The following is a 26,861-nucleotide window of genomic DNA, read 5'->3' as shown; positions in this document are numbered from 1 at the left end:
CAACTTAGATAAGGCTACTTGTTGAATCCAACTAACATTGAATCAAGTATCTTGTATTAATGGGTTGGATCTCAGGAAGAGAAGCTGTCAATGGTCATCTAAAAACTCTCGGACTGAATAAAATGCTTTATGTGTCAAATAGGTCAAAACTTTTTCCTTGAATTTAGATTTTGAATTTATGATTCTGTTTCGTTTGGGAGATGGTTGAAAAACTTAATTGCTCTGTATAGTGCTCCCTTTTCAAATTTAGAAGTTCTGTGCATTAGGTAAAATGATAAATTTTGAGTTCTACTTTCTCTTACAGTTCCATTCATTTTGTGCATTGAGGTTTTTGAAAGCCAACATGAGAGTCGCATAAATATAAATTGAGGGAACAGTGAGAATTATTTTGTTTTTGATAATGTCCCTACATGTGTGTCTCCACCTCAAATTGAAAACTCGTCTGATTTTTTGAGCTTTAAAAACTCTGTCTGATTGAGATGAAGCACCCCAAAATACTATCCCATATTTGACTGAGCTCTCAAAATATCCTCTGTAAACGTCTAATAAGACCCTCAGACTGCATGTGTCTTTCAATACATTTATGGCATAAGATGCAGAGCTGAGTTTTTTAAAAGCTACTGTATGTGGGTATTCCATGACAGGGACACATCTATAGTAAGTAACTCCTAGAAATTTTGTATCTGTGCCGACAGAAATTTTGTGATTGGGAGCAGGGAGTTCTGAACCATTCAAAGGATTCATAATCCGTGATGATAGAGCAAAGTTCATTGCGGTCGTTTTAGAAGAATTGAGAATAAGGCCATTTGCTTTGAACCAAAGGTTACAGTTTTCTAATTCTGTGCTTACATTAATTCTTAATTAGTGGAAAAATGGATATATTTTATTATTCACGATCAAACCCAGCAGATAAGAATTAATAATAATTGTATATTTACTGTACATACAATAATGCTTAATTGTATAATCCCAATGGCATTTTCTTCTTATTATAACGTTAGATATATTCGTATAATTATTTAATATTCATCATACTGAGGTCACATGCCGCCACCATCGTCTGACGTCAGACGAGAGTCGTCTGCAAACAATGTCTTTCAGATCTACGTAGGGACTGGAAACAGCTTCTTTCTGTGCAGTGTGGCGAATATATTTTTCCATAAATCGTTTACAGCAGGTGAAAGAGGAAATTCTATTGTACATTTCAAGATCAAGTAATGATTTTTATAATAAGGGGTTACCGAGATACATAGCTTTGAATATAGAAATTGGCCATTTTTTGTGTATTGGAATATGGGCTTTAGTACACTCAACAATAAATTTTCCACTTTTCGACCGAATTTGACTTATGATGCATGATTTTGGACCGCCTTGACGAGCCGAGAAGAATGAAGTGTAGTGCGATGAAATCTGAGTATTGTGTCAAAAGTTATAAGTGTTTGAAATTTTGATCCTTGAGGTGTCCTTAAGCACGCCTCTCCACTAGGAAATACTGAAATGAAGTGCATCTAACGGGTGATTCCTATAGAGCATAATCTCATGAAGTTATGTCATTGTGCGAAATATCAATGTGAAGACTATGTAGTTGGTGATGATGGTTGAAGCTGAAAATTAGGTGTTTTTCACAATACAAGGAGCATTGTTGTCAGGTGTACCTGGAAATCTATATGAGATAGAGCGCTATACCTGATCTCTGATTGTAGAGCACAAAAATACGCCCAGAGGGATTTTGAATTATACATCTGAATGGTAACAATCGGAAGATATTGTTGATCAAAAACTAAAATTCATAAAAATTGATTTTTGCTTCAAATTTCACTCATTTTTGAAAAATCATAACTCAGTACTCATTTGAGATAGAGAGTTCCAAATGAGCTCATTTTATTCAGAATTTCATAATCTAGAAAGAAGGCGAGAGCAAATTTTTCTGTTCGATTACGTGATTTGGCAGAAATAGCTCAAAACTGAAAAATGAGCCGAAAATACGAGGTTTTTGGGCCACTCTGTATCTAGCACAAGGAAATTATGCATGAAGAAATTGGTTCTGGACTTCTCCTATGTACCCAAATAATATATTAAAAAATCAGAACTACAATATAAATTGCAAGCACAGCCCCTTTTTTATGTCTATATTGACTGGACTACTTTAGTAATACGACATCATACACGCAACACACAAGTAATTTTCCAGGAATGTTGTTAATGAATTGAATATTGGATTTTGTTGTGTTAATCTGATGCCATGCGGTAGCTTATTACTCTAATTTATTTATTCATACAAACAAAATGTAGCTTTGTTGAATCTAACAACACATTTCCAAGAATTTTCTATTGGAAATGTAATTAGGCTTTATTATTGAATGATAATATCCAATGTTTTCATTATCTAATCCATGAAGCTGCTTATTCAACGGATTCAACCAACTCCACTTCAACGCCATTACATTTTCAGTGTCCTTGTTGGCTGGCATTGTTAAATGTCAATACTGTCCTATTTTCAACAATCTTACTCAATCAGTCTATTGAAGACTTATTGTAGAGACTTTCAGTGAGAATTTCTGGGAAACTGATACATTCAACGGTCTTCCAGAATTACCTAGCGTAGTAATAGGAAGCAAAATTTCCTGTTGAGCATTGCACGGCCAAGTGAGCTTAAAGAAGAGGAGAAACTTCAGTTTCACCGTCCGATTTAGTCGGTATTATCCCTCTGTTTCAAGCGGCTCGCATTTGAGCTTTTCCGGTATTAAGGCCCTGAATTGTGATATTACAAATCACAATACGGCTTTAATCAAATCAACATCAAATGCCATTGAGAGCTAATATAAATGAAGTTAACACCAATGAAGTCAAGAATCTGATTAAATTACATAATAATGCTTTATGCTATTAGCTATAAGATTTTATATGTATATTAAGACCTCGAGAATGTGATAAAAAGTTATATCAACTTCTCTACTTCCATAACGCAATAGTATTTCATTTCATGATGAAAAACTGATCATTTTAAATTTAAAAGAATTTTCAGTTTTCTTGATTATATTTTAGTATATTCATCATTCAATGAATAACTGAGCTGTTTTTATTCCAAACATTGCAAGATTGCAAGAAGAGAGATCAATGTGCAATAAGAAATAACTGAGCAATCCATCTTCGTGTTCCAAGCATACTATAACAACAATTCTGCAGATTTTAGAATACAGAATCACATGGTTTATCCTCCACGGAATCTTACAAGTAGAGTTTGATAAATCGCTACTATCTCATCTAAGGTAGGCCATCGATGTTCAATACATGGTAGGAGTATCCACCGGCATTAAAAATATGACATGACCCTGCCGCGAAGCTAGTGGCTAAATAATGGCCAGTAAACCTGTCGATGGGGCGGTTTCCCGCCGAAACTTTCTTGTGGGGTGCAATCTGGATTTGGCAAGGAGACTGGCTTTATGTGTATGCCGGTTATAAATGACATCGAGCCGCGGTAACGATTGCCATTGCCACCATAAAACCTGAGCATTCATCTTTCATGATCAACAGCCAACAGCCAACAGCCAACCTACGGTCTCGATATTCTCCAATTGTTTTGACTTCTGGGATTCTTGCGATGATATAGTAACATTAAATAAGCTGCTGGTTGCATTCCAGTCATCGATTTGAATAGTTCTATTTATTTACACTAAAATAGTAGTTCCATTACATATTTACATTGGTAAAGTAGGTACAGCACTGTAAGCAGGGTTAATACGAGAGTAGAACTTTCCAAGCTCTTTTCCTTGTATGGAGGCTCTTTCCTTGTAACGTACAAGGAAAAGAGCTTGTCATTGAAGCCCTCCTTTCCCGTGGATTACAGAAAAAGAAAATGTAGCTTTGTTGAATCTAACAACACATTTCCAAGAATTTTCTATTGGAAATGTAATTAGGCTTTATTATTGAATGATAATATCCAATGTTTTCATTATCTAATCCATGAAGCTGCTTATTCAACGGATTCAACCAACTCCACTTCAACGCCATTACATTTTCAGTGTCCTTGTTGGCTGGCATTGTTAAATGTCAATACTGTCCTATTTTCAACAATCTTACTCAATCAGTCTATTGAAGACTTATTGTAGAGACTTTCAGTGAGAATTTCTGGGAAACTGATACATTCAACGGTCTTCCAGAATTACCTAGCGTAGTAATAGGAAGCAAAATTTCCTGTTGAGCATTGCACGGCCAAGTGAGCTTAAAGAAGAGGAGAAACTTCAGTTTCACCGTCCGATTTAGTCGGTATTATTTCAAGCGGCTCGCATTTGAGCTTTTCCGGTATTAAGGCCCTGAATTGTGATATTACAAATCACAATACGGCTTTAATCAAATCAACATCAAATGCCATTGAGAGCTAATATAAATGAAGTTAACACCAATGAAGTCAAGAATCTGATTAAATTACATAATAATGCTTTTTGCTATTAGCTATAAGATTTTATATGTATATTAAGACCTCGAGAATGTGATAAAAAGTTATATCAACTTCTCTACTTCCATAACGCAATAGTATTTCATTTCATGATGAAAAACTGATCATTTTAAATTTAAAAGAATTTTCAGTTTTCTTGATTATATTTTAGTATATTCATCATTCAATGAATAACTGAGCTGTTTTTATTCCAAACATTGCAAGATTGCAAGAAGAGAGATCAATGTGCAATAAGAAATAACTGAGCAATCCATCTTCGTGTTCCAAGCATACTATAACAACAATTATGCAGATTTTAGAATACAGAATCACATGGTTTATCCTCCACGGAATCTTACAAGTAGAGTTTGATAAATCGCTACTATCTCATCTAAGGTAGGCCATCGATGTTCAATACATGGTAGTAGTATCCACCGGCATTAAAAATATGACATGACCCTGCCGCGAAGCTAGTGGCTAAATAATGGCCAGTAAACCTGTCGATGGGGCGGTTTCCCGCCGAAACTTTCTTGTGGGGTGCAATCTGGATTTGGCAAGGAGACTGGCTTTATGTGTATGCCGGTTATAAATGACATCGAGCCGCGGTAACGATTGCAACCATAAAACCTGAGCATTCATCTTTCATGATCAACAGCCAACAGCCAACAGCCAACCTACGGTCTCCATATTCTCCAATTGTTTTGACTTCTGGGATTCTTGCGATGATATAGTAACATTAAATAAGCTGCTGGTTGCATTCCAGTCATCGATTTGAATAGTTCTATTTATTTACACTAAAATAGTAGTTCCATTACATATTTACATTGGTAAAGTAGGTACAGCACTGTAAGCAGGGTTAATACGAGAGTAGAACTTTCCAAGCTCTTTTCCTTGTATGGAGGCTCTTTCCTTGTAACGTACAAGGAAAAGAGCTTGTCATTGAAGCCCTCCTTTCCCGTGGATTACAGAAAAAGAAAACCACCTTATTATTGTAGTGTTCACGCATTTCAAGTCTGTTGATTAATTAGGAATTAAATTCAAGAAAACAATAGATTACAACACAAATAAAAACTTCAAAAAATTAAAAATAAATGCCTATTGTCTTCAGAAGTAGCTCACTATTAGATTCTGATTCTTTCTTAGAATTCCAATAACAAAAATCCCATCATTTCCGTTCTACTGTTGAAAATTGATATTTTTATTTTATTCTAATGTCATCCATAACTATAGATGATCAGACCATTATTGATGCAATTAAAAATTAAACGTGAAAGTTTCGCGAAACAGTAAATCTACCATGACTTTTGAGAGCGAATTTAAAACACAATACGTGAGAGAGAGGGAGGGAACTATTGCTCTCTCGGTTTGTGATCGAAATTTGGATTGAATTCAGTGAACATGTTCATGACAACAGATTAATGGAATGTTTCACTGGGTTCAGTGCAGATGCTATGAACTACATCATCCTTCATATCGAAGCTTACACTATACTGTATCAACAGTCATTAATTTGTCAATATCCAAACCACAACTTAGTCTGTCCTGTGCTAAAGACTTTGTGATATAGCATACATTGCCCTAAATAGCATGATAGTAGATGCCAAAGTATTATATGTTGTCTGTGACAATCAAAATCAAAGCTGAAATACAGTATCAACAGATAATGAGGAAATTTCCATAATTCGGAAAAATACTGCTACATGTGTATAGGAATGAAATTCCATTAGTTTATCAAATGAAAAAGATAATATAAGATTTGTTTATCTCCATCAAATAAAATGTATTCCTCATAAGAAGAGTAGACAAAACTCAAATATGCGATTAATATATTTATCTATATTATATTACTAATAATCGAATTCTACTCTTGATCATTTCAAAATCTATTTCATATACAGAGTGAGTTATTATGTATGGGAACCCTTTTATAAGTTGGAGACCATTGTAGATATAATATTGTAACTTTCAGGATAAGTTATTGGTCAAATACTCTACCTTCTGACAAACAACTGAATTTGAACCCCTCATGAGGGGGTGACTTAGTTGTTGTAACTCGACTATTTTAAAAGTAAATACCAATTGTGTGGTACATCATTTTAAAGGCCTCTGTGGAACAAGAAAGATGGCACAAAAAAAATGTTCTATGAAAATTGTATCCAAAATGGTGGCTAATTGAAGTTTTATTTTTTAAAGAAATGAGGGGTTGTAACTCAAATATTTTAAATGTAAACACCCATTTTGTGACACATCATTTTAAATTCCTATTCAAAACGAAAATGACATCAATAAAAATGTACTTTTATCCGAAATAACGACTGACTGAACTTTATCAATTGTTTCTTTAAAAAACTAAAACTTCAATCAGCCGTAATTTTGGAGAAAAGTATCATAGAATATTTTTATTGATGTTATCTTTCTTGTTTTAAAAAGTTCTTTGAAATGATTTATCACGCAATGGGTGTTTACATTTAATATATTCGAGTTACAACCCCTGAGTCATCCCCTTATGAGGGGTTGAAATTCGACCAATAACTTATCCTGGAAGTTACATTATTATATCTACAACAGTCTCCAATTTATTGAAGGGTTCCCATACATATGACTCACTCTGTAAATCTACAACAAACCAAGCACAAGAAATTGGAATCATATCGGCATTTCCTCCTGCAATAAAAATTCTCCACTCTATCACTCATCTTGTGAAATACCTCTTCTCTACCAAATTTCACTGATAAGGTAAGCAATTTTCTAAGTGGAGAATAGAGACAAATCATCGATCAGTATCAAGATCAATCATCATCAAATTCAATCCACCGTGAAATCAATCAGGGTTTTGATACAGCTGCCAGTTTCTCAGTAGAAGAGTGCGACTGCGCTGCGGCACCAACTCGATCGCCTTATTGGATTAGCTGCAATACAAATGGCTCACAGACCTAGTTCTCATATAACTTTCATGGAAGAATATCTTGGTGCTGCCATGTGCTCACCATAAGCACTCACTTTTTGAGCCCGGCAATTTCCACCAGAAAAAAGTGGCCAGCAACTGGTGCGGTATTATTGACTTCCTTCGCCCACCGCCCATCGCATGAGAAAAACTCGCTCTGAAATTCGTGCACTGCACTGCAACAACTGTTTGCACATCCACTCCCTTAAATTGAGGCCTTCGCTTCATGAATACATTAATATCAAGCATTCAATTCCAACAATTGGCTAGCATTCCTTGAAAACTGCATGGTAGCTACTGCGAAACTTTTGCTTATTTCTAGGGGTGACAACAATAGACGCCTAAAAAATCCCATTACAGAATAAGCCTATTTCTTAAATAATTTGAGGTTGAATTTGATGGGCAACAAAATAAGAATACACGTGCTGATCAACATCATCTGGAACGAATAGACATCCAAAAGAGAAAATGGAAAAATTTCATAACAGTGATTGTGGAGAGTGATAGACAAGGATAGCAAACCAATGCCAATCAGATCCTGATTTTAGAATGTGAATATTACTATGAAATACAACATAGGGTGATTGAATGTCATTACTCCACTATTTTATAAAGTGGAATAATAATAGTAATAATAATAATAAAAAAATTTATTGCCAAAAACAATGCATACAAAATAATACTCAATCATCTAGAACATTAACTAATTATAATAAAAATAATACAATTATGAATATTATATACATTTAATTCTCTTGACAATAAATACTCTCATGCAAGGGATTAATATTATAGGATTAATAGGATTAATATTATTTGAATTGAGCAATTTGAATTGATTTGGGAAATTATCGAGTGTTTTTCAGTATTTCACTGAATAAAAAACGTGAGAATAAAACCAAAACTAAGTAATAAGCTAAATGCTCGATAAGCCAGAAAAATAAAAGGTTTTGTGGTGGTTATAACAGAGAATATTAATTTGAAAATAGAAACTTTAAAAGCCCGATGAGAGACATGGTGTCGTGATGAATTTGGTTTTGTAATCAATCAGGTGATAGTATAGGCCTTATCTGCGAGTGTGTGCAGAAGGATTTGCAGGAGTAATTTAGCAGGAGTTGGCAGCTCACATAGAGCCCAAATCCATGTGAGATTACTCCTTTCAGCGGCTTTCATTCATATCTCACCGTAGAAGGCGGGTGATATCTATATAAATGAAGCATCACATCAGCGCTTTATTATATCTTTTGAGATATGCACTCGTATGGCATATTGAACACCTGTGCTGTTTCACGTCTTGATAACGTACAATATTGTCTAAATTCCCAACCCTTTTAATACAGCATAGCTAATTTATTGATCAAGTTTGATTAACAATGAGTAATTCCAAACTTATTTAACATGTTCAATTGAATGCAAACCCAGTTTTTTTACCTACAATAGGATGCTGGTGCTGAATAATAATTCTGAATATCATGATATAATTTGATCATACATATACAGGGTGATTCATAATTATGGTAAAATAATTTAATACGTGATAGTAGAGGTGAAAATAAGAAAAAATGTTCTTATAAACATATATCCATAAACGCTTCATTAGCGAGCTATACAGAGTGAAAGATTTCGCCCGGAATTCATTTCCTCTGGTGAAATACACCGATGCTGAATTGTTTGGGGACTAGTTTTTAAAAAACTTGTGGTGGATTCATATGGAAAAATATCTGAAAAATTGAATAAAACTAGTCTGGAAGCTGTAGTATGTGTAGTTTTTGAGAAAAAAGTTAAAATATGCAAGAAATCTACGTAGAAAAACACAGACTTCTACGTTTGATGCCCAATAACTTTCTTTAATGACCAGTAAACAAATTTTTTTGAAGTAAAAATTGTAGAGAATTTAATTCTGAAAAGAATTATGTAAGCTGTGTAAACTAAATTTGAATAATAGTTGAATAAAATGTATTCTTATGTAGTACATTACACCACAAAAATTTGCTGTTTTATGAGGAGAGAACTAATAACTCATAGGTTGTAGCTGATTGCAAATAAAACATGGATTTGAATAACAGCTTTTCCAAAACAGCTGTTCTATTTTGTTTTAAATAAGAAAATATTCAAAAGAAATTATCAGCTGAAAATTATTTTCAGAAATATTTTAGCTCACTGTTGAACAAAACAACAAATTGTAAGTTAGGCCTACTGTAACCGCGGTGTGTTTTTTGTTTAATCTATTAACCAGTTATTTGTAACCATTTCACTTTGCTTTTTTGTGTTGAGTGTTAACTTTTCAAAGAACGGCAGGTAACTTTAGACATTATTCATACTCCGAATTAGCTGACGTGCATTTAATGTATGGGAGGGGACACAGTAATAGAACTGAAGCAAGACGTTTGTATCAAGAAACCTTTCCTAATCGAGTATGTCCAAGTTCGAGGTTTTTTGCCACTATTCATCAACGTCTGTCTGAAACAGGTTCTTTGATGTCCAAAGAGCACATTTATGCAGGCAGACCCCGATCCACTTGGACTGTTGAGTTAAAGGAACAAGTTCTTAATGAAATTTATGAAGATCCAGAGAAGAGCACGAGAGAATAATCAGTGCAGTTTAATGTCAATCAATCTATTAGTTTGAGGATCCTAAAAGAGCAACAATTACATCCATACCACCTCCAGAAAGTTCATACTCTATTGCCACGAGACTGTATTCCCCGTGCTGGTATTTGCCGATGGTTTTTAGAAAAACTTGTTACCCAAACTTTTAAACAACTGTTTCATTTACCGACAAGGCACACTTTACAAGAACTGCTATCGTTAACGTCCACAACCAAACCAACATATTTGGGCAGCTGACAATCCTCATGCCATCAATCCTAATCGTCCACATCAGTTTTCAGTAAACATTTGGGCAGGAATCATAGGAGATCATCTACTTCTGTTCGAGCTTTCTCCCAGGCTTAATGGCATAATCTACTTAAACTTTTTGAGAGAAGAACTATTTATCTTACTTGAAGATATACCTCTTCAGTTGCGCCAATACATTTGGTTTATGCATGATGGAGCTCCAGCACACTTCAGTGTTGCTGTTCGTGAACACGAGCAGCTGAATCACAGGTTTCCAAATCAATGGATAGGCCGAGGTGGGCCAGTACCATGGCCAGCTAGGTCACCACACTTTAATCCTTTGGATTTTTATCTTTGGGGACACTTGAAAACCTTAGTATACAATACTCCGATTGATACAATTGAAGAACTCCGATTAAGAATTTTGAACGGAATAGGAATGATAATTAAAGCAGACTCCTGGAATATTTGAACGGGTCCGACAATCGATGAGAAGACGTCTGAACTTATGCATTAAGAACAACGGAGGTCACTTTGATCATCATCTTTAGTCTTTTGGTATAAGTTTAATGTCATTTAGATAATATGTTACTTTCATATAGGAATCAAACTTTTCATAAAAAACGAATATTTTATTTGCAATCAGCTACAACCTATGAGCTATTAGTTCTCTCCTCATAAAACAGAAAATTTTTGTGGTGTAATGTACTACATAAGAATACATTTTATTCAACGATTATTCAAATTTAGTTTACACAGCTTACATCATTCTTTTCAGAATTGAATTCTCTACAATTGTTATTTCAAAAAATTATATGTTTACTGGTCATTAAAGAAAGTTATTGGGCATCAAACGTAGAAGTCTGTGTTTTTCTACGTAGATTTCTTGCATATTTTAACTTTTTTCTCAAAAACTACTCACACTACAGCTTCCAGACTAGTTTTATTCAATTTTTCAGATATTTTTCCATATGAATCCACCACAAGTTTTATAAAAACTAGTCCCCAAACAATTCAGCATCGGTGTATTTCACCAGAGGAACTGAATTCCGGGCGAAATCTTTCACTCTGTATAGCTCGCTAATGAAGCGTTTATGGATATATGTTTATAAGAACTTTTCTTCTTATTTTTACCTCTATTCATCAACGTCTGTCTGAAACAGGTTCTTTGATGTCCAAAGAGCACATTTATGCAGGCAGACCCCGATCCACTTGGACTGTTGAGTTAAAGGAACAAGTTCTTAATGAAATTTATGAAGATCCAGAGAAGAGCACGAGAGAATAATCAGTGCAGTTTAATGTCAATCAATCTATTAGTTTGAGGATCCTAAAAGAGCAACAATTACATCCATACCACCTCCAGAAAGTTCATACTCTATTGCCACGAGACTGTATTCCCCGTGCTGGTATTTGCCGATGGTTTTTAGAAAAACTTGTTACCCAAACTTTTAAACAACTGTTTCATTTACCGACAAGGCACACTTTACAAGAACTGCTATCGTTAACGTCCACAACCAAACCAACATATTTGGGCAGCTGACAATCCTCATGCCATCAATCCTAATCGTCCACATCAGTTTTCAGTAAACATTTGGGCAGGAATCATAGGAGATCATCTACTTCTGTTCGAGCTTTCTCCCAGGCTTAATGGCATAATCTACTTAAACTTTTTGAGAGAAGAACTATTTATCTTACTTGAAGATATACCTCTTCAGTTGCGCCAATACATTTGGTTTATGCATGATGGAGCTCCAGCACACTTCAGTGTTGCTGTTCGTGAACACGAGCACCTGAATCACAGGTTTCCAAATCAATGGATAGGCCGAGGTGGGCCAGTACCATGGCCAGCTAGGTCACCACACTTTAATCCTTTGGATTTTTATCTTTGGGGACACTTGAAAACCTTAGTATACAATACTCCGATTGATACAATTGAAGAACTCCGATTAAGAATTTTGAACGGAATAGGAATGATAATTAAAGCAGACTCCTGGAATATTTGAACGGGTCCGACAATCGATGAGAAGACGTCTGAACTTATGCATTAAGAACAACGGAGGTCACTTTGATCATCATCTTTAGTCTTTTGGTATAAGTTTAATGTCATTTAGATAATATGTTACTTTCATATAGGAATCAAACTTTTCATAAAAAACGAATATTTTATTTGCAATCAGCTACAACCTATGAGCTATTAGTTCTCTCCTCATAAAACAGAAAATTTTTGTGGTGTAATGTACTACATAAGAATACATTTTATTCAACGATTATTCAAATTTAGTTTACACAGCTTACATCATTCTTTTCAGAATTGAATTCTCTACAATTGTTATTTCAAAAAATTATATGTTTACTGGTCATTAAAGAAAGTTATTGGGCATCAAACGTAGAAGTCTGTGTTTTTCTACGTAGATTTCTTGCATATTTTAACTTTTTTCTCAAAAACTACTGACACTACAGCTTCCAGACTAGTTTTATTCAATTTTTCAGATATTTTTCCATATGAATCCACCACAAGTTTTATAAAAACTAGTCCCCAAACAATTTAGCATCGGTGTATTTCACCAGAGGAACTGAATTCCGGGCGAAATCTTTCACTCTGTATAGCTCGCTAATGAAGCGTTTATGGATATATGTTTATAAGAACTTTTCTTCTTATTTTTACCTCTACTATCACGTATTGAATTATTTTACCATAATTATGAATCACCCTGTATATTAACCTATTACATAAATTCAAGATTTAAAGTGTATTATAACAAGTATACAGAGTGGGTGAAAAGTCCGAGAACGGCTTAATATCTCATACACAGAGATAATTTGATGATGGGTGTAATTGGGATTCCTACTCAAATTTGAAATACTACTTTACCTTTACCATGACTTTAAAAATCTGGTCCGCCATCTTGAATTCCCCCATTTCGAATGCAACTTTTTTTTTAAATAGGAAGATGGTCGTGCAATACATGATTTCAATACGGAATTTCAAGAAAAAGTGAATGCCGCAAACTGCATATCGATATCTCAACCCGTTTCTAAGATATTCACATTATTAAAATAAAAGCAGAAAGGAGAGAAAAAAGTATGAGAACGGATAAAGAGAACGGCGAAGTATGAGATCGATATCTCATTTCTGTTTTGCATGGTATTAATTAATAATATGAATATCTTCTAAAAGGTTTGATATATCGTTGTGCGGTTTTCGCCATTCATTTTGTCTTGAAATTCTGTATTGAAAACATGTATTGCATGACAACCTTCCTATTTAAAGAAATAGAGTTGCATTCAATATGGCGGATCCAAGATGGCGGACAAGATTTTCAAAGTCATAGTATAGTAGTATTTACAATTTGAGTAGGATCCCCAATCACACCCACCTTGGAATCACATTTTTTATGAGATACTAAGCCGTTCTCATACTTTTTTCTTTCCTTTCTGCTTTGAATAGTATTGATTAAATAATATAAATATCTTCGAAACGGTTTGAGATATCGATATGTGGTTTATGCCATTCATTTACTCTTGAGATTCTGTATCGAAATCATGTATCGCATGAAAACCTTCCACTTTAAAAAAATGAAGTTGCATTCAAAATGGCGGATCCAAGATGGTGGAAAAGATTTTTAAAGTCATAGTAAAGTGGTATATTCAATTTGACTAGGATTCCCAATCACACCCACCGTCAAATAACCTTTGTATATAAGATATTAAGCCGTTCTTGGACTTTTCACCCACTCTGTATATAAGTTCAACACACTCATCCAGTCGTAAGTGGCCACCCTAAACTTCACGTCGGTTCAAAACCTTTTACCTAAAAAAAAGCTTGTACTACAGTCTTTGTCAGTTCTTTTATTGAATTATGTGACCTTACAATGTTACAGTCAAATTGTATTCTAGCCAGTATATATAATATGATAGAAAAAACAAATGGAGGAAAAGGGAGTTATTTGCTGATCCTTTTTTACGCATGAAAACATTTTTCCGAGGATATAAAGAATTGAATTCGTGAGAATCTTCCAGGTATAAGAATTGAACTGCAGTAATACTGTCTCTTCTGATTTGATTTTGTTTTTCAACTTCATTGAAATTGTTTGTTTTCAAGACGTGAAAGAGACGTGTTTGAAGTTTTTTGATTTTCCAAAATTCCACTATGTGGGTCAAATTTTATTATTCAGCAGTAATGGAGAAACTAATATTCTGACGAAATGGCAATGGTTTCCTGTTATTCTGAAATGGGAAACAAGAAAAGTTATGAGATAAGTAGCCAATTTTTCTGGCTAGAAGTTATAAAAATAGACAAATCAGTGACTAAATAAGAGAACAACTTTTCTTCAATTAGTGAACACGAGAGAGAGAACTCTTGTCAATGCAGTCTCTCGTGACTTCATAAAAATGCAGTACGATATTTCAAACTTATTAAGATTGGAAGAACTCAGGCTTAATCAATTACTGTACTAGTAACTTAATCAATTACTGTACTAGTAACTTTATTGAGAGTTTTTTCTGAATGATAAATATAATTTCTGTTATGGAATGTAAATCTCTTTCAATTCAACCAAATAGGATTTTAGATTACTTATGAGTATCCAAGCAATTGACTTTTTGCAATTTCTCATTGATATTCCCTCCGAGTGATATAAAAATAATAAATGAATATAGAACAGACACTTTTGAAGTCATGAGCAATTGAATATGGATCAATACCCACACATCATCGAACACAGTCAATGAATTCTGAGCATTCAACCCCTCCTGAAAGGTTGACGAACAATACAATGACTGGCTACTGAAAAATTAATTACTATTGGGGAGGCTAGTTCACTGAATTAAACAAAGTTGAGATGAGGAGAGTTTCAAACCATTGATCTGGCCTATCAGTTGTGCACCAAGCATAATGTAATTAAAACTAAACTTCGAATATTCACCAATATAAATTTCTCCTCCCAATTCACTTTGTGCTGCCGCTATTCATTGAAAGAGCATTCATTAACCTCTCATTTAGCTTTCAAAGATAAAAGAGCTTGTTTCATTTTCCACCAATTGAACGGTTAGTTACTTTCAATGAAATTTTCATATAGATCCCGGGGTATTTGTGTGTATCGTTACACATTAATTTGATTTATATTATCGTAATAAGCTTATCGGTCCTGAAAAGGCTTCACCACGCCACACATTTCAGATTTATTCGCGTAAGCCTTCGATGCATGTGGAAAATATAGACTCTAAAAACTAGTAAAATCACCCACTGAATAACAGAGCATCTAACCAAGTGACAGAATGAATCATCAATAAGAGTAGAACTGATCAATTAATTGATTCATCAGCTAAATAGTTATGCTTTATGTGAAATATTCTATCTGTGTAAAAAAGTTAATTATCAAAATAATGTATTCGGTTCAATTTTGGGTACCTATGTACTTGAGTTACTGGTCATGAGAGTGAATAATTTTTTGTACTCTCGTTTCTTAGATTGTTCATTTATTCGCAACAACAATCAGACATAATTTTATAAACTAAATTTAAGAAGGTAAAAAGTTTTTGGCTATCGCCTGTTTTTTCTCTCTCCAATTTTGTGATGTTTTTCGCCTTTTAATATGATTTTTTTATAGAACCACAATAGTACCCTTTATATTTTTAGTAGTGTTTCTATAGAGAAAACTATCAAATAGCCCAGTAGAAATAAATATATACGGTAATACATATAAAACATGTAGTACCCTTTTTATTTAAAACTAGCAGGTAACCCGTGCTCCGCAAGGGTCTATTTTAAAACTTTACAAACTGAAAACTTGACGTAATAAAATATTGGAAAATTGAAAATAGGCCTATGATCCTCGGTTTATAAAGAATCTTTATGCAAAATTTCAAGTCATTCAGTCCATTAGTTCAGACGTGATGATGCGTCAAACATAATTTTCCTATCCCGTTACGTGTATAAGCCAGTTCAGTATCTTTGAATGAGAATAACTTTTGGAACGATTTGAGAAATCGATGTGCGGTTTTCACCATTCATTTTCTCTTGAAATTCTGTATCGAAATCAAGTATTATATGACTACCTTCCAATTAAAAAAAATGAAGTTGAATTTAAAATGGCGGTTCCAAGATGACTGACCAAAATTTTAATGGGACAGAAATCAGTTATTTTTATTCAAATAGGATCCCAATCATACCTTTCATCTAATCTCCCTTTTAAAAGAAATGTTCAGCTGTTTCTATACAACAACTGGAAGCATAACAAATTGAAAACTTGATGTAATGAAATCTTCAAGAATTGAAAATAGGCCTATAACAATCCTCGGTTAATTAAGAATCTATATGCAAAATTTCAAGTAGTTCAGACGTGATGATGCGTCAAACATAATTTTCCTATTCCGTACGTGTATAAGCCAGTTCTTTCCTTTATTATTAGTATAGATACGGTAACTGAAGAAAAAATAATACTTTAAAAACTCATAGTATCATATTGATTTTTCTTCAATAAATCAATTTTAGTATCGATTAGATCCTCCTCAATTTGAATCAGGCAGCCTTTTGCTTCCCCAATTCCAAACAAAATACCTACAAATTCGTTTCACTCCTAATTTGTGTCTAATAGTAGGCCGACATTATAACCGAAGAATATCAATTATTACGGTACTAATTTTATTATGATCTATTCATGCATTTCTTATGAATTCCAATGACACAGCATGAAACCCATGTCCATTTCATTTGTACTGGTTGCAAAATTTTACATAGAATAATTAATTGATGAAACTATGATCAATCTCAATGAAAACAACTTCCTTCAAAAAATAATTTATAAATAATACGTTTCGAGGGAAAAAATTAAGTACAAAAAAAACGGAAGAATCGGGATTCGAACCGAGGAACACTCGCGCCGTAGCCGGTACTCTACCGCCAGACCACAGCTGCGTTCAAATTATGAAGCCTTGTACTAACGTTATAACTTCCTTACTTATAAACAATCACATTTTACACCAATATAAGCTATTATTTATAAAATTTCATATCCCTTGAATGGAATTTGAACATTAATTCTAAAAAATCTAGAAAGAAAATTGAAATTTGGGCTTTGAGGTGTACGATTTTGATATTTTTAGAATCTATGTGCAAAATTTGGAGATCTAAATCATTACCGTTTTTCCGGTATGCAATCCACAAGTTAACATGTTTTGAAGCGAACAAACACAACCCTACTCTCTTTTATTATATAGACATTTAAAAACTTTAAAACATTTCAACGACTAGTATCACTAGGCCTACCTCCGTTTACGGAGGTAAACCAAAAAAGGCCGAAACTAGTCGTTGAATTTTTTCAAAGTTTTAAATTTTTTCAAATAAAAAGGGTACTACATTTTTTATATTGTTTTTATTAATTCAAATAAAGTAGCCCATACAAGTGGAGTGATTTTATGGTAAAACATGAATATTATAAATGAATGCAAATTAAAAGAGATTAAGTTACGACTAAACTAAAAATGTATGGGCTATCATAGAGATGTATTTGAATAGATAAGTATTTCTTTAACTAAATAACCAACTTACTCAAGCGAAAATCGACAATCATAGAATTATCTGAGTTTAAAAATAAAAAATAATAGAAATACAATGTTATTTTTATTAATTCTATTTCATTGAACATACTCAAATCTAATAAATTTAGTTAAAACATTAAATGATAATTTGTTTTTTCTTACAGTTCTATGCGGAGTCGGAGTTGACATTACAGCCCACCATCACACAATAGGCATATATTATGTGTAAGTACCAGTTCCAACACAATTATAACAATCTACATTGTAAACTCATAATTTTTCAAAAGAACATGAAAATTTGGTAAAACAACGAATCCTGAAAGAGTAGAAAGTATAATATGGAATCATAAACAGAAAATACAATGAGAATTAATTCTGCTTTAGTTGTTGAATATGAAGGAGAAGTGAACAAAATTTCCGAATTGCAAGCTATTCAATGAGGAGTGAGACGAATGTAATGTAGGTAGAATACAATGTATGTGCATTCTTTAGTATAAATTTGTTGTTAAAATGTTTCAAAAACTTATTAAATTTAATAAAGCTCTCCTATTTACCTGGATTTATTCATAGTTTTTGAAGTTACGGTACTCTATAATGGAAATATGAACTAAACTCTATATGAACAGAAATCTCAACGTTCTTTAAAAGTGACTAATTTATGACTAATATTTTAAATTCTATCATGTGATCAATGTTGAATAATGATTAAATTTGTTATTTCTCAATAGAATATAATTCGTAATTTTTGTTGCAGAATTGGAGCAGTAGTAGTATTTTTCCTAGAAATTGCATGGGCAATCACACTTTTTTTGCAAGTTTGTGTTAGGTGAGTACTTTTTACATTGAAAGAATTGTAAGAAATTCTGTAATTAATATTATTTACTTACTTATGTGAGTAGAAAGAAGTAGTGTGAGTAGAAAGTCAGGAAAAATGTAATGAACAATGGTGAATATTTGCCATGATAAAATATTAGTATAAGTTAATTCATATTTTCAATGAAATAATTCTATACATGTATTTTAAAGAATGTAAATCATTGTATACTTCGAATTTGGATTTAATTAAGAATCGAGTGGGGCAAGTGGGAAACAATGAAATATTGTTGAAGGAGGGAGAATTGAGAAGTATCTTAACTTACCTACTCCTTAAACCCACTCATTCTATTCATTAAAATTTGTCAAGTTTCAATATCAAGTAAGTTGAACGCTAAACTTAAATAATTTACTAGAACAAATAAATTTTTGCAAAGCCACTTTAAAGTTTTCTGAACTTGACTCAATAAGCAGTACTGTGTATTGAAGCATATAAATCTCCATCGTCAGCAACTTATCAACTTGAAAAACTAATCTGGTTACAGAGTAGAAGAAGAGTATCATACTAGGAAGTTTTTCAATCTATTCCCAATGAAGAGATGAAGTTTTTATCGAATGAAAGCTATTCCCATTATGCGATATTCTACTGACAGACGTATCGATAGAAATACTAATAAGAACTGAAATTAGAAGTCTGAAATAATGAAAAATTATGTGGAATCAGTAAGCTAGTTCTTATTCAAGTGGGGCACAGAACTTAAAAGAGAAAACTTATTGGTGAAGAGTAATAAACGTCTAGAATGTGTTGAAAAAAGAAATCATCATTGAGCAAGCTTATTATTAGGCTTCTACCGACAGAATCCCAATATTTGCTTTGTAAATTCAATATGAACTATTTTGAATGTGTTGAAAAAAGAAATCATCATTGAGCAAGCTCATTATTAGGCTTCTACTGACAGAATCCCAATATTTGCTTTGTAAATTCAATATGAACTATTTTATTAATAGCAAATATTCAATAATAGGAGATCTCCACAATATATGAATGTTGATGGTAGGATTGGCTAGCAGACAGAAATTTATTGGATCAATAGAATATAATAAAACCTAATAATAAATTGTACACAAATATATTAGGTTTAAAGAGAATATGATACTAGGTTAAATATATTGGAGATGATTTATTCAAATAATAAGAGTTCAGAAAGCTTACCACACTCACTTCACGAAACTATATAACTATATAATTATAAATCATGAAAAAATGTGATGAACAGTAAGATCTATATCTTAATTCAAACAATGATCAATTTAATAAATATTATAAGCGACAAAATGTTTCAAAAGTTTTTTTTTTTAATCACTAGGTAGTCAAAGTAGGCTACTATTTATTCAATTTTGGAATCAGAAACAATTATACATTATTTATCTGTAAAAACATAGCTTTTGGGTCACTTTACTGGCTTCAAGCTAATATGCACATAATTATAATTATATTTTCTAAGATGACGTTTCATGAATCGGAGAAATTGTCTTCTAATTCAAACCATATCCTCTTCCCTCTTCTAATCGATAATGTAGAAGTTAGTAGAGACAACGCTACAAGTTGATCTTAATCTTTCAGAATCAGTGTGGTAAGTTACTTGAAGTGCTATCAACGGTGCGGTCTCATTGCATATTCCTCCATTGTTTCCGCCCACTAAAACATTAGTTGCTCCCTTAGTGGCAAAACTTGATGGGTTATGCATTAATAAGTTAATAGGCTACATCAAGAGCCTTTTACAAGGTAAGCTATTGAACCAATCAACTCAAGAAACTTAGGACTTATGACCCAATAAATTATTTACAAATTGAAAGAAGCTCCAAGGAACCATGGAGGAAATAAAATTTGATTGGATTAATTATTAATGATTTATCAAGTTTTACTCTTGATTTGAAAATAATAACTTCAAAGTACTCCATCCTGAGATGCAGCTGTTTTACCAGAATGTAACAAAACTCAGATTCTATTAATTTGCGTTGAATCTAATATTGTAACTTACGATCATTATCAGAAACCAGGATGAAACAGCTGTTCAGCATAGTATTGTCAAGTATTTCCAAGATAATCATTTCCTAGTTTAACTATTATGAATTCGATATGCTAATATAATAGCGATAATGGGTTATAGAACACTGATTGTCGCTGCGGTAGTAACTGCCAGCGTTCCTAAATGCTTCCCATTTCATCAACGCTGATAGTTCAAAGTGAATCAGCAATCAGTGAGTATGGAACGTTCAACTTCTATATTGACTAAAGGAAGTCAAATAATATAATATGGAAAACAAATATACATGGTCAGTTGATTGTTTCAGGAATGAATACAGTCCTGTTCTCAAGTGTTGGAACTGTGTTTCATGGTTCAATCTTTGGAAAAGGGCTATCCTCTACGTAGCACTTGCCACACTCCTATTTCTGCGACCACATAGACTATGGCTATCGTCAGTATCAGGTATAATAAATTATCAACATTTTAAATAGAAGTACTATAGTTTTATAAAAATCCATAGCATTATTGAAAAAAACATAGTTCCAGTATAAAATTAATAGTGATTACCAATATTAAGTTCAGTCGAAACCAATTAGAAATCAAATACCAAACAAATAAAAGACTAATCTTTTGACCAGGTTGAAATGATGTCTCATATCATATCATATCTTAGAAGATTGAATTGACAGAATATCATGATTGGCCTTGTGAGCATTGAACACCGAAAATATTCAAAGAGCAAATCGAAAAAGTATCCTGTTTCGGACATTGCTGTGTGCTATACAAATCTGATTTCTTTAAAAAAATAAATAGTCTTTATCAAAATAATACTGAGATAATTCTATTGTTTGGATGGGAAAAATATATGAAGACTTAGGTACCATTACTACTGATACTAAATTAGTCCTGTCTGATGAGCGAAATACATTATTATAATGTTATACCACTCCTGGAAAGAATTCGGTCGGATCAAATGTTATCAAGAATATTTAAATTCAAAATATATAATGTGATGTTCTACACTTCTACCAACTCCCATTGGATATTTTTCACACTTATATCACACCCCATTTAAAAAGTAGGTAGCCTATATGTTTATTTCCAGAATCGCTTCAGCATTCCTACTTAGTAACTTGCTCAGTTAATCAATGAAATTGAAAATGAAATGGCACCTTTCTTCTTTCTTGTAAATAACTAACTTTCCAAACAAACTCTCAGATAGTAGGAAAGGCATTCTTTCAGCTGAGGATGCAACTATTGAGTTTCCTCCCAAAAATGGAGTGAGCTTGAGCAATCCCGCGAATAAGCATTACAAATCAGCACTCAAGGAGGGTACATCCATTTGCAACATTCTATCAATGCTTATATCACTTATAAAAAGACAGCCTGAATATGAATTTCGCATACAAAACAATTGCATCCAAGAGAATGTGGTGTTGAATGACAGCATTGTGCTTGCGGTGGGGCATACAGGGAACTTGGTTTGAGGGTCGATAGGAATCGGAGTTGGTAACAGCATGACTACAATATCTCACCAGGAAATTATGATCACAGTACTCTACGTAGTTCGAAGAATCAGAAACTGATGAAAAAGCAGCTTTTACCACCTTCCAATCTCTGTTAGCGCACATTTGTGATATGGGATTGTGGCTTGGGGAGCTGCACCACAAAACTGACAGAATATTAAAAGATTGCAGAATAAGGCAGCAAGAGCAATTTTCCAAATAAATCAAATCGAGCACTGCAAGCCGCTATTTGTTGCAAACCAGATTTTTACGGTCTATATTCTGTATTTATATTATATCCTGTATTTGTATTTATATTTTATATTCTTCACACTGTTTTCAAATATTGTGGAGCTTCTCCATGATGAGGTGAAAAAGTAATTAAGTAATCTTTGTAAATAATTACAAAAATATTGTCAAATCCACAAAATTAATTTTATTTAAAAACCATAGGCCTACTCGAGTTTCAACGCCATACTTGGCATCATCTTCAGTGGAAACTGAGGATTTGGAAAATACAGAATTTATTATAAGTGAACACATGCAGGTGCTACAATACAATACAATATTGTATTTTTGAAATGTTACCACACCTGCCATATGTTCACTTCCAATTCTGTATTTTTCAAATCCTCAGTTTCTACTGAAGATGATGCAAAGTATGGCGTTGAAACTCGAGTAGGCCTATGTTTTTTTTATAAACTTAATCTTGTTGGTGGATGCCATGGAGGGGACCATTCAGGGGAGAAGAGGAAGAGGGAGAAGAAGATACAAAATGTTGGACGACATCAAGGAGGGGATGAGCTACTATGCAACGAAGAGACTGGCAGAGAATAGAAGAGAATGGAGGGCTGCTGCCATATAGAAGGACCTGCTTACGAGCAGAAAACTACAGACAGACAGAGACAATCTTGTAGATTTGACAATATTTGTATAATTATTTTTTCACCTCATTATTCTATATTCTGTATTCTAGAAGCTTATTTACTGGCAAAAAATTTCAAACCCACCCATGAAATGTAATCACCACAACATAAACAATAGTAACAAGAATGAAGTCCAGTCCTAACTCCATCAGAATCGACTCAAAAAAATAGAAATTCTACGATATGTGAGCAGGGTCGCAGCTCTTCTACCTTCAACCACCACATTTAAACTATTTGATGGCATAAATGATGTTTCTATTTCAAAACAGAACTACTACCCTGTATAGAATTCGGGAATATGTTTAGAAACATATTTTCCAACATTCAAGATAATGAGGTTTCAGCGCTATGATTAGTTGATCACCCCAGGCGACGCACCCGACGACACCATCGATGAAACCCCTAACTTGGCGATTCCCCGGTCAATGGGCTAGGGCTAGACTAAACTAAATGTACGGTAGCCTTCAGTAAATGGTAACCAAACATGACGTAAATATTTATTCACTTACTTAATAAGTATCAAGTTGCCTCATGTGGGTTGGGAGAGCTTTGAGTCAAACATCGTACACAAGAATGTGTTGAAAACCAGAATTCACCCACAGTATCCCTGCTTGTCGTAGGAGACGACTAAAAGGGACCCCAAGGCAACTCCAGAAGTTGCCTTGCCTTCAAACCCACGGGATCTGCCCCATCAGGGCAGTTTCGGAAGGGCAAAAAGAAAACCCAAGAGACTGATTGATTGATTGAGTACTTTATTTATGTAGATTACAATATATACTGGCTTATACACTTATATACAATAGCTTACAATACAGCAAAATTATAGATGAATTTACATAATATAGACTAAGAAAATAATTATTGAACTGTATATGATATGAAAAAGCAATTTGTAATATAATAACTATAGATAATAATTATATTGTTATGCATCTACATAAATTGGCGGAGCTTTGGACATATCAATCCATTCTTCGGAAAGAATATTAAAAATATCCTCCCCACTAACTCTACCAAAAAATATGATGAGATGGATGAAACTCCAGGCACAAATGTAGGTCAAGAGGCTAAGACGAGGGTGACCAGGTGCCCTAGAGGCAGTTTGGCTTTCCCTCTCACAGCGGAAGGACCTACAAAAAGGCCAGGAATGGAACTCACGTAGGTCACGAGTGGTGAGACCAAACCTCATCACTGCTCAAAGAAGGGCGGCTATTCAGGCAAATCTTCTTGGGGGAGGTGAGGCTTTTGACCCTGCGAAGTTTCGGAGGGGCAAAAAGAGAAAACCCAAGAGACCAGAGATGGGTGAAACTCCAGGCACAAATGTGGGTCAAGAGTCATGGGCGGCCAGGTGCCCTAGAGGTAACTTGGCCGCCCTTTCTTCAGTCCTTCAAAGAAGGCCAGTAGTGGAACTCACATAGGTCACGACGACTAATCAGTCTGAAGCGACTGCCAAGCATATCACACTGGATTCCGACAAGCAACCAGGTGATGAATGGGATGTTAGCATAAAAATAAATTCCTGGTTCTTGTAGAGGACATAGGTATTGGTTTGCCTAACTAGCATACTACTTGGGAACACAATAAGCTTCGGTTGACGTGTGGAGTTCTTTGAACCTTTGAATCCTTGAATCCGTCCCTTTAAAAATAATGAATAATAATAAGTATCAAGTTGAAAAGTAAAGAGTGTTCCCTCCCAAGATTTTGACTCGTAACTAAGTTCACCTTTGTTTTCTTCAACTATCTATTAATAGAGCGTGAAGTAATTTTTGAAATACTTGAGATTAGCTTCCACAGCTTCTAGTCCCTAATCTAAATAACAATGCACATATTTGGGAACATTTTTTCACCAGCGCTCAATAATAACTTGCCCCATTATTTCACATTTTGATCTTCAATAGGAATTCCGATTAATGAAATATGCTTTCAAGTAAATATGCATTTGTAAAACGTTAATCATTATTTCGTGATAATTCTCTCATGTTACAGCGGTTCAGCTATTGATTCTGGCATCGTGCTATCTTCTACTTCTATTTAGGACACAAAATCAAACAAAGCACATTCCAACGTTATTACACAGTCAAACTCCAAGTCAAGAGGATGACAGGTGAGAATTAAAACTTTTTAATAACTTTGTAATCGTAAAGAAATAAATTATCCTACAACATATATAAATACCAATACCAGGAGATATTTGAATCTACAAATCCTTGTTTTCTTTAGTAGAAGGCTAAAGAAGTGAAAGGCGGGTTCCCACATAACAGTATCGGAGTCCTTGTCTGGTTCAGTGAGAATATTCATCCTGAGTTTTAATGGAATTAAACTTACTGTACATACCCGCTCGGTCCGATTGAGTGTGAATATAGCCCTTTTAAAACTCATAGGAAGAATATTTGCACTGAACTGGAAGCGGACTCTAATAGCCTAATGATATTTGGGAATCGGTCTTAAATGTGCGCAGTTATCAATTTAAACAGCTTACTCCTATTCTCAGTTTATAATATAATTTACGATGGCTTTTTTGTTAAATTATCATGTAATGAAGTCATGTGTGCTGTTGCTGTAGGCCCTATGATGGGATAACGTTTCGTTATGTTGATAGGTTGAGGGACGTAAAACATTAAACCTCAGAACGGAGCAATGATTAGCCATTATTGTCTAATTTAAGTTAAGGTATCGTTGATTTTGATGTTGATGTGTGTATTTTACAGATATGACGACCTGAATGCTGTTCTAGACGAGACACTTCCTGGTCCAATTAATGCAGATGAACTAGATCAAGAAGCTGTCCTTGAAATTTGATAATATAAATAAATTTGAAAGGTTTTTCGTAACTAAGAAGGTATTTTACATAGCCTACTCAGGCAGATGTTTCAGTGAAAACGAAGCTGAGCAAATACAATCCTAACTAATTATAAAAAACATTTCTAAAGTTCTGCTTCAATAATAAAGTAGACTAATGGAATATTTTCTACTTTATCGCAGGATAAAAAGTTTGCCTTATTCTGTGATGATATCCACATAGAATGGGACAGTCTTCTTGGATTCTTAGGCTGTAATGACGTTAAATGCGTATTTGTGCAAGTGCAAGCTTGGTTATGTATGTCCAAGCGTGAAGATGAGAAACAAAATAAAAATGGAAAAAGCCATAAGAAGGTGGGAACACTCTTTGACCATATATCAAGGAAAATATACCTTTAATACTGGAACACCCACACTGAGCACGTTTATTTGTTGGTGGCGTTCAGTGTCAGCAGCAACAGAAAACAAGTCATGACGTAAATAAATTTTTTATAGCTTTTTCCAGATTTTGTTCATCTGCAATTCTGCAGGCGTGGTCTTGCTTGCACTTGCACATATGTGCATACAATGTGATAATACCCTAACCCTTGAAAAACTGTTTACCGTTCTTTTATTTATTTCATTGATAATTCTTGAGATTTTATTAAATAAATTAATGTTAATAAAGTATTGATAATTTATTAGCAACTGTATACTGTACTGCAATAAACTACAATTTTAAACGCTACATTTATGAATCTAGTACATTTTTCATCTACGCCTACAATAATGCAAAAATTAATTTCATATTATTTTTCCTAATTTATATCTTTCAATATTGAATTCAATGAAGTGAATTTATGCAAAACAAATATCGCACCCACTCTAATATCTCCACAAAAAGTTTGAAGTTTAATTGAATACTATTAATTAAACTGTTTACCTGCATCTCGTAATCCGCTTCTTGTCAGGATAAGTTTGATTTTTATCGGCCGTAAAAACTAACATTATTTGAAATAGAGTACCTAGTCGTAGTTTCCATCATTTATCATAA

The 26,861-nt window shown here is 33.7% G+C and overlaps 1 protein-coding gene across 1 annotated transcript in view; it reads left to right on the top strand.

Moving 5' to 3' along the window:
• Window positions 1-26,557, top strand: part of LOC111051193 — a 99,927-nt gene extending 73,370 nt beyond the window's left edge. Inside the window, exons 2-6 of the mRNA XM_022337643.2 lie at window positions 17,920-17,980; window positions 18,510-18,581; window positions 20,924-21,060; window positions 25,016-25,133; window positions 25,738-26,557. Of these exons, the coding sequence (XP_022193335.2) occupies window positions 17,920-17,980; window positions 18,510-18,581; window positions 20,924-21,060; window positions 25,016-25,133; window positions 25,738-25,828 (479 nt within the window). The 3' untranslated portion in view covers window positions 25,829-26,557. The remainder of the gene's footprint in view (window positions 1-17,919; window positions 17,981-18,509; window positions 18,582-20,923; window positions 21,061-25,015; window positions 25,134-25,737) is intronic.
• The last annotated feature ends 304 nt before the right edge of the window (window positions 26,558-26,861 follow it).

Source organism: Nilaparvata lugens, chromosome 2 (assembly GCF_014356525.2).
Source record: "Nilaparvata lugens isolate BPH chromosome 2, ASM1435652v1, whole genome shotgun sequence".
Taxonomy (NCBI): domain Eukaryota; kingdom Metazoa; phylum Arthropoda; class Insecta; order Hemiptera; family Delphacidae; genus Nilaparvata; species Nilaparvata lugens.
The sequence above is the reverse complement of the archived record's forward strand: the minus strand, read 5'-3'. Positions and strand labels throughout refer to the sequence as shown.